Raw genomic sequence first — 9,790 nt, forward strand, 5'->3', positions numbered from 1 at the left:
TGTGGCAACAACCAGAAATCGAATTCCAGTGCCTCCAACTAAACGAGAGAAAACCACATAACATGAGAGCCAATCCTTTGATTGCAGCCAATATTGTAAGGAGCAGGACAACTCCCAGACTTCACCCAACCACGCCCAATGTTGCTGCACTCTGGTTAAGCATGAACTAGAAAAAGAGAACGGCTGAAGCAGCAACGTAGAGTAACTTTCTCCCCGTGACTAACTTTTTGGGCTTCGGATTCACCTCTTGCTCCATCCTTCTTACTCCAATACGACTGGAGGCACCAACACTTCAATGTACAAAGATATACCTGCAGAACTACACCCACTTTAGGTAGAACCAAGTCTGTCAGCTGTGATTTGTCGTCTCTATGCTTACGCCAGAATCTTTACAGCCCCTGCCTACAGATTATGTGATATGATTCCACTAGCAAGATGCAAATGATTCTTTGACATTTTATGGAATCAACTTGAGTTGGAGAATGAATAGGCACTTTTAATAGAATTGGATCAATGTTCTATGTTTCACGAACTCACCAAAACTTGCACCAAACACCAAACTCACATGGAAGACCCATTTCTTGCCAATTGAACCGATTAAAAGAGGTAAGAATACAAATGAACCGATTAAATCAAGCTAGAAAAGAGATGAACCGAACATAAAGTGAAAAGGAAGCAAAGCACCGAATAGAAAGAAGCTAAGACATGTTTAGTAGTTCGTATAAACATGGAAATGAAAGGAAAGATGGAGAAGAGAGGAACTTATGAGAATGGAGAGCTTGGTTGATGGTCACGCCACTTGAAGTGTGAAGGCTCTAAGATAAGTGAGCAAATGCCGCCACTTGAGAGAACCAAGACACTTAAGATAAGACAAGGTAGAGGAGAAGACAAAGTTCTCACACAATTCTCTCTCAATTTGAGTAGAGTTTCTCTATATCAAATTTCCAATATGCATTTTACAAGAGCCCACACCTCTATTTATAGTGTGAGAGTGCTGAGAAATAGGTGGGAAAATTCAAATGAAACTCATTTGAAATTCCCACAAAAAACAAGTCACATGGGAGGTGTGACCTTTTTCTACTATGACACCTCCTAAAAACTACACCTACACCTTTATTTAATATCCACACCTCCTACAACTATACAAGAGTAATTCAAAAGATGCTCTTTTATTTAATGCTTGGCCTTGCTCCTCATGGGATGGACTTGGGCTTGGGTTTTGGGCTTGGGCTTTGGGCTTGGGCCTCATCTTTTGAAAAGACTAATAAGAAGAACTTTAAATGATTTGGCCCTTGTCCATTCTTCCTATTAACAACATCTTTTTTATTCTCATCAGTATGTGCCTAGGCATCACCATAAGCTTTGAATGCATAGAAAGGCCCTAAGTTGCATCCTGATTTTCTTGGTGAGTATTGGAAGAGAGCTGGCTATACGTATTAAATCCTACATTCTTACATAAGCGTCCAACATCCCACTCCCAACCCAGCTTAGTCATCTTTACATAGTTGTACCAGCCAAGGCAGCATTCCACAGCTGGCGACAGACATCTGCCCAACTCTCCTTATTTAGCAGCCTAGAACTTCACCTACTGCAGTCACTAAATCCATCCGTCTTCCAGTAACACCAGTAGAGCACTTAGCAAGTCCACATCAGTTCAACCTCAAAGATTGCCCCATACCTGGACCATATACCCGTGCAATTCCCCATTATATCATAAAACACCAGGCTGAACAGAATAAATTCCTTGTTCCTAGCAAAAGACTCTCTAGACAACCATCTACTCGTGGAAAACAACAAGGCTTAATGCCATACAACGTTATCTACAGCCAGGTCATCAACCAAACATGATCTCAGAGAGGTTGGTTGTTTAAAAGAACTTGGAGCCCACTTAATTCCAGTGTTGATGATCCTCTACCAGGAGATTGCTATTACAGATAACAAGAAGTCCTACACTTCTTCAATTTACTTCCAACCCATATTGCTGGTGCAACTTGCTTTTATTCAAGCACTTATTACACCATCTGCTCGTTGTCCAGCAAAGCTTCTCCATCCAACCCCTCCTTTATCAGGCAGGCCGAGATCCTTATATACTACCTCAGAATCCACACAGCTCCTAGAGATTTCGAAGTTCAACTAACTCAGTTTCCTCCTCCATACCACCTCCTTCCAGTACAACCAGCTCAAGTTTGTGCTGACATCCTGGGAGTCCTCCAAGTCTCACAGTGAGTATGGAGCATAAACCCTCACGTGACCTTGTATAACAGGTTCTACAAAACTTGAGCACATATTCTTGGTTCATGTGACCCTGCTGGGTAAAAAAGCAACACAAACTAGGACCTGCTAAACTTCTTGCCTCAGCTCTAGAAACTCCGCCTATATACACAAGTCAGCATAGGCCAAACTGGAAGACTCTAGATCCCCTGCATCAACCTCTTAGAGAGCAAAATTCATACAGCAGTCCGTCACCCAGACCAACAACTACTCCAACTAGTGTACCTTAAGCTTAACTCATCTTATCACCTGGGGTCCTATTTGTAGCTATTTATGCACAACATCGGGTTAAGGACCCAATCAACAAAGGAATAGACAAGAGAGTGCACATTATGCTTCAACCATAGCCAGGATTTGAGTTGGGCCTTTTGGAACACCTCATCCGCGTCTACTACCCTTTGTTTGAACACAATCAAGTTCATTTGGTCCTAGATACATCTAATTATACATTAGGTATTATTTATAGGTGCTAAACGGTGGAAGCGGTGAGCCACAACACCGCACCGCTCACCTCTCTAAACTCACTTTAAATGTCAAGTAATCCAACTGAACATTATCGTACACTAAATCAAAGAAAAAAAAATCAATACCTTTCTCTGGATGAATAAGTTCGTAAATCGCCCTTGAATCGTCTGCGCTTCAGGCCACCACCACGACCACGACGACGCTTTCCATTGGGTTTTCACAACATTTTCGAAGTCACCATTCAGGATTTAGGTTTACAATCAGGAACACCAGATTAGGGTTTTGGTTTCACAAATTGAAACCAAAAATTGGGGATTTCAGTGTAGATTTGGGAAGACACGAATTTGGGTTGAAATCTTGGAACGAAACAGAGACTGGGAGGGAAAAAACGGGAACTTCAAAGTTTCATTCTTTGGATGTTTTAGAGCTTTGAAGGTGTTACAGTTTCTGTTTCTCACATTCTCACGGTTTGGTTTAGGATTTCAGAACCTCCATTGACGTTTTCAAACAAAAACTCCAGTGTTTCAGTTTAAGAAACCTGTTTCAGTCAAGGGAGCAAGAGTGTGAGAGTGTTTGAGAGGTGAGTGGAGAGGAATGTTCCTCAGAAGGAAACCAACATATTTTTTTTTTAAAAAAAATTACTTTAAAATACATTAAAACTTTCCACCACCTTAACTTTCGTACGTAAAGTCCTTTTTCCCCTTTTTATGTAGAATAACATTTTACCTACGAAATCTTTGGTAGGTAAAAACCTATTTACATACCAAAAAAAGTTCGTAGGTAATTATCCATGGGTAATACAGTTTTTTCTTGTAGTGAAAGTACATCTTGAATGAGTGATTTAAAATTATCTATTAAAAATATGATAAACTGAATCATATATTTAACAAAATACAAACTTAATCATAATTGTCACCATTAATTCCTTTAATCAATAATTTGAAGTGCACTTTATTAAGAATTTTTTCTTTCTTCTACAATTCTAACTTTGACTCATATAAAACAACACAACTAAAAGAAGGTGAATTGGGTAAAGAAAAAGGACTTTTTATTTTATTTTCTTAAAACTGTTATTGAAGAGAGTAAAACTAACACACTAACAATTGGTTATAATAAGACTGAGAAAATAATATGATTGCGATAAAAAAGAAGCAGACATACAATTTTTTACAGTAGTTAAATTTAACAGAATCTATATCCAATTAATCTTAACTGAATTTTTCCACATTCTTCTTGATTAAGCAGTTACAAGTTTTTATACTACATAGAGGAAAATATGACATTTTCAATTATTTATTGTTGGGACTTATTTAGTAAAACATCTGTTGGGTGTTGGGTTTTGTTTCAAGCAATCACTGTTACAATTTACAAAGGTAGGATAAATTGTAACCCTCTCCAACCTATTTTTAAAATAGATAATATGTACAATAGACCAAAAATTATATGTACTTACCAATTTGCAAAGCTTATTTTAAACCACTGATTTTTCTTGTAATTTATTTTACTTAAGGAAGAACACGAAAAACTTTGGTAGTTTATTTATTTTTGTTTCTGTAAATTGTTTATATAAAAATTAAATTGATCAATTTTTTTTATTGGGGCAACAGGTTAAACAAAACCATGATGAGCAACATGAAGATTAGACGGTCATATATAAGAACAGTACTCCAAATCATATGAAAAGTACATCAGTGCTTGAGGGAAACCTTGCTGCCTTCAGCATGCAACATTCAGCCTATGAACACTCCTGCCTTACTGCTTAAGAAACCTTTCCTTCATCACAAGTTATTCCTTGTCTTATATGACAGACAACTTTTAACATCTTAAGCCTACACAATATTTCTCCTTGTTAATCTTCTTCCTTGTTGCTTCATACAATCCCTCTTCCATTTCCATCTTGCAGAGATACAATATGACACAATTTGTGGTTGAATCTATGCTTCATAATTTGAACTCACTCATCCAAAAGGAGTTCACACCATTTCTGAGTTTTCACCAAGACCTGAGGAAGCTTGCCGGCTTGTTCACTACTATCAAGGCTTCGCTTGAATATGCTGAGGAGAAACAATTCTCAGACACGAATATTAACGATTGGCTGCTAAAGATAAATAATGTTGCTCACATGGTGGATGACATCATTGATGAGTGTGTCTAGGAAGCATTGGGGTTGGAGTACCAAGAGATCAAAGGTGATCTATCAAACAAGGTACAACACTCTTGCTTATCCTCTTTTCATCTCAATCATGTTGTTTTCGGTTACAAAGTGGCTAAAAAAATGAAAAGGATTAGTAAGAGATTAATAGAAATTGTCGAAGAAAATAAAAAGTTTCATTTGACTGACACTTGGACTGAGACTGTAATGATTGCTGGGAGAAGAAATGAAGTAATTGAGGAACGCCGAACTCCTTTATATGAAAGAATAGAGGACATAAATACACTTTTACACTATTTGACTAGCGGTCCTTATAATTTTGGGGATGATTTAGGGGTGTATCCAATTGAAGGTGCAGAAGGAATTGGAAAAACAACATTTGCCAAACTCATCTTCAATCATCGGAGAGTAGTCAACCACTGAGTTAAGAATTTGGGTATGTAGTTTTTTGGATTTCAGTTTAAAGGGAATGATAGAAGCTATCATCAAAGCAGCTATTGGGTGTGATTGTGAGGACTTGGATCTAGAACTTCTTCAAAAAAGACTTCAATATATTCTCCAAAGAAAAAGATATTTGATTGTGTTGGATTTCAAATTTGAGCATCAGAGTTGGCATACCTTTCCTGATGACTGGGAGAGTTTGAAATCAGTATTGGCTTGTGGAAAAGCCGGTGCTTCTATTTTGGTCACCGCTCCTAGTCGCTTGAGAGTTGCAGAAATCATGGAAACAAGGACTCGTTTTGTATTATCAAAGCTATTTGACAATGATTGTTGGGAATTATTTCTAGAGCAAGTCTTTGAACCATATGAGAAAATACCATTTGAGCTTGAGACAATAGGAATGGAGATAATACAAAAGTGTGGGGGAGAGCCTTTTGCGGCAAAAGTACTAGGTGGTCTTTTACACTTCAGCAGTAGAGAGAGAACACTGGCTTGATGTCATCAAAAGTAACATTTGGAGTTTACTATACAAGGAAGATTTGATTGAAAAACCACACCCTATGAGAAGTGCCCTCATATTAAGTTACTTGAACTTACCAATTAGACTCAAAAAAATGTTTTGCTTATTGTGCAATACTTCCCAAAGGTAAAACAATAAGAAAAGCATATTTAATTGAACTTTGGATGGCTAATGCTTTTATTTCATCTAATGGAAGGCTAGATGTTGAAGATGTGGGTGATGATGTGTGGAATGAATTATATAGGAGATCATTTTTTCAAGATATTGAGACAGATGAATTTGGCAACCTTACAAGTTTCAGGATGCATGATCTTGTTACTGATCTTGCAATCTTAGTTGCAAAAGATGTAAAATGCTTAATAGGTGACAATAGACTAATTTATTCATCTAATATAATCAACCATCTTTCAGATTATAGACGGAGAATTGAATTGGATTCAATTTATTTGCAGCTAGTAAAATCTTTAAGAACTTGCCTAATACCAAATCAATGTAGTGATCAACTTTTTTCTAAGGTATTGAAATGTCATTCTTTACGGGTACTTGAGTTTCGACTAAGGGGAGAATTGTCACCTTCAATTGGAGATTTAAAGCATCTAAGGTACATGAATCTTTCCAAGAGTGACTTTAAAACTCTTCCAGAATTCCTGTGTAAATTGTGGAATTTGCAAATCTTGAAACTAGACTACTGTAAACATCTACAAAAGTTGCCCAACAGTTTGATTGACTTAAAATCTCTTGAAAAACTGTCTTTTAAAGGTTCTCCCAAACTATCAAGCTTGCCTCCTCATATGGGGAAGTTGACTTCCCTAAAGAGTTTAACCTCGTACGTTGTTGGCAATGAAAGAGGATTCCTTTTGGAAGAATTGGGAGGAATGAAGCTAAAAGAATATCTTAACATGAAACATCTCGAAAGAGTGAAAAGTGTAGATGATGCCATGGAAGCGAATATGTCAAGTAAGAGATTGAAGGAGTTGAAGTTGTCATGGGACAGAAATGAAGAGACCAAACTAGGAGAAAATGCTGAGAAGATTCTTGAAGTGCTTGAACCTGATACCGAACAACTTGTGAGTTTGACACTAACAGGATACACAGGTAGTGGTCTTCCAAGATGGGTGTTTGGTCATTCTCTGAAGAAATTGCAAATAGAAAGATGCAGAGAATTGAAAGCTTTGCCTGAGGCTTTACATGCAATGATTGCCCTACACTCCTTGAGATTATATGATCTTCCAAATCTAGAATCCTTGCCTAATTGCTTTCAACGTCTTCGCTCTCTTCACCAATTAGCTATTGGTTTTTGTTGCAAGTTGACAGATTTTCCAAACAACCTAAGAGAAAGCATGCTAGAAAGATTGGATATTTACGGTTGTCCTACCTTAGAGAAACAACTATCTTATTGGTCAAAAAATCTTCTATTTTGCTAAATTAGAGTGGACGGTTGTCTTATTACAACAGGTAAACTTATCACTTTCTATTATCACATGTTATATGACGTTTATAGAGTTTTGTTGGTCTTTGAATTTCTTAAGCTTATAACTAGGATTTTACAAAATTTAACATCAAATAAATAATATTAAATACTCAACTGGAAAAAAGGACTTAATTTGATAAAGAATATTGTTTGTTTTTTTCTCTCAATTCTACTTTGCAACTCCTTTTAATAATAAAATATTATATTCCACTAATAAAACATAAATAAATAAAATTTTAAAATAAAATAATAATAATATTAATTGTCTAGTGGAAGTATGAAAAAAAATAGAGTTTCAAAGTATTATTCTCCTTTGATAAATCATAAATGTAACTATTTTGAGTAGAGAAGTAGTTTATTTCTATTAAGAAGTTTGAAATGTTATATTTTTAAAATATAATTAAATTTGAAAATTTTGGTGTAGGTTGGCATGTGGAGGCTAGGAGAAAGAATGTTTGAGGGGAATGAATGAAGGTAAGTGAAATTAAGACAAGACTTTCCCGCTCTTGAATGCAAATTTTGAATGCAATATGTATTAATAAAAATTGCCATATTAATTTCTTTTGATGTTAAATGTTAGTGTTTTCTTAATTGTTAGTGTTTTCTGATGTGATTATCTAATCTGATTATGTTTGCCTGCATGCAGAGTAAGAAGAAACACAAAATAATGGTGAAACTAAGAGTGAATGAAGAAGATGCAGACAAGCCACAATTAGCGTGCAAAAGAACTTCTTTATACCAACTTATTTTTTCATATCTATGATTTTTATTTTTGTGTTATGTGTTGAACATTTGGACTCTTCTAAGTGGTTATGTCTAAAACGTATCTGTTAAGGTGTATGATACAATTATTCTTTATATACATTATATATGTAATAATCTTCATGCATTCTTTATGAAATAAAGTTGATAATTATATGAGTATTATCTTCTATACATTGTGAGTGTATTTCTATGCAGTTTTTTTTATAAAGTAATAAAAAATCAATAAATGGGAACTACTTCAGGGGTGATCCAACCATTTTACAAGTTCCCATAAAATTTAACTCCTAACTCGACACCCAAAACTGCCGGACAAATGACCAACCAAACCAAGCGCTAACTAGCTTTACCGAATCAGCCGTATACAGGCCAAAGGATCCAGAACCCAACAGAGGTAGGAAAAATAAACTTTGCGGTACTTTGCAGCAATCCAAGACCACACCTTTACTTCCGCCGAGGCAAAAACTTCTAACACATCTACCACTCCTCCATTAAAAACGACCGAGTTCCTATGCTTCCAAATTTCACTCACAATTCCAACCCAAATTGCCCCCCAAACATCATTAACCGAAACAGATGCCTGACTCAACCTGAATTGGATAAAATTTTGCATAGGATCCAAATGGATTACGAACGACACTCCAAGCCACTCAAAGCAAAGACTCCAAACCCTCCAAGCAAAGTCACAAACGGCGAACAAGTGACTAGACGACTCGTCGACCTTCCCACACAAGCAGCACACAGGGTTTTCAACCACCACCCCACGCCTTACCAAATTAACCCTAGTTGCAATCCTATTTTCCATTACCCTCCAGGCCAGGAATACAGCAGAAGGCAAGGCTTTACACCTCCACAACCTACAATAAATCGGAGAGGACTCCCCATCACTAACCCTCCTTACCTTGCTATAAGCTGAGTTAATAGTAAAACTTTGAGACCCCTCAGCCTTCCAGACCCAGCTATCCACCCCTCCCACATCCATCTTCACCCCCTTGCAACAGCTGACTCAACTGCTCCTCCAACGACTTCTCCCAGTCAAAGAGGGATTTACGCTAGCACAGATGCCAAATCCAAACACCATTATACCAGTTCCCGAACTCGGCCATCTTAGCAGCTTTAGCCGTGCTAAGCGAATATAATCTCGGAAACATTCCCTTCAGAGCACCACAATTCAACCAGTTGTCCTCCCAGAATGAAATATTTCCTCCATCACCAACTTTCCACTCAACCCCATCTTCAAAACTTTTCTCCCAGCCTTCTGAAGCCCAAACCTCCTTCAAGTCTCTCCACCAAAGGGAACCCCTGTAGGGTTTACCTTCCGCTCTCAAATTCCTCCATCCACCTTATTTAGAGTCAAGAATCTCTTTCCACAAACCTCCATTGGCCAAACCCCACCTCCAAATCCACTTGCCTAGCAGGGCCAGGTTAAAAGTCCTTAAGTCAATGATTCCAAGACCCCCGTAGTCCCGAGGCTCGCAAACCTTATTCTAAGAGGCCCAAGCAATCTTCCTTCTGTCAGAACCCCACCCCCAAAGGAAATTCCTTTGGATCCGAACTAACTTGTCAGCCACCCCAGATGGCAGTTTGAACAGGGACATAAAGAATAACGGAACTGAGGAGAGGACTGACTTAATCAAACAGATCCTCCCAGCCATCGACAAACACCTACCATTCCACCTCGACAACTTGCCCTGAACTCTCTCTATCA

At 37.5% G+C, this 9,790-nt stretch overlaps 1 protein-coding gene and 1 long non-coding RNA gene across 2 annotated transcripts; one reads left to right on the forward strand and one right to left on the reverse strand.

Annotated features, from left to right (window-relative positions):
* The first annotated feature begins 4,585 nt into the window (after nt 1-4,585).
* Nucleotides 4,586-8,150, forward strand: LOC137809614 (uncharacterized). The gene is made up of 3 exons (XR_011080788.1): nt 4,586-4,942; nt 7,745-7,794; nt 7,967-8,150. It is a non-coding gene; the product is annotated as an uncharacterized lncRNA (long non-coding RNA).
* A 278-nt stretch (nt 8,151-8,428) lies between these two features.
* LOC137809042 (uncharacterized) lies at nt 8,429-8,887 on the reverse strand. The gene has a single exon (XM_068610183.1). It carries the CDS (start codon nt 8,885-8,887, stop codon nt 8,429-8,431), a length of 459 nt encoding a protein of 152 aa, XP_068466284.1.
* Nucleotides 8,888-9,790: the final 903 nt, after the last annotated feature.

Source organism: Phaseolus vulgaris, chromosome 2 (assembly GCF_000499845.2).
Source record: "Phaseolus vulgaris cultivar G19833 chromosome 2, P. vulgaris v2.0, whole genome shotgun sequence".
NCBI lineage: Eukaryota > Viridiplantae > Streptophyta > Magnoliopsida > Fabales > Fabaceae > Phaseolus > Phaseolus vulgaris.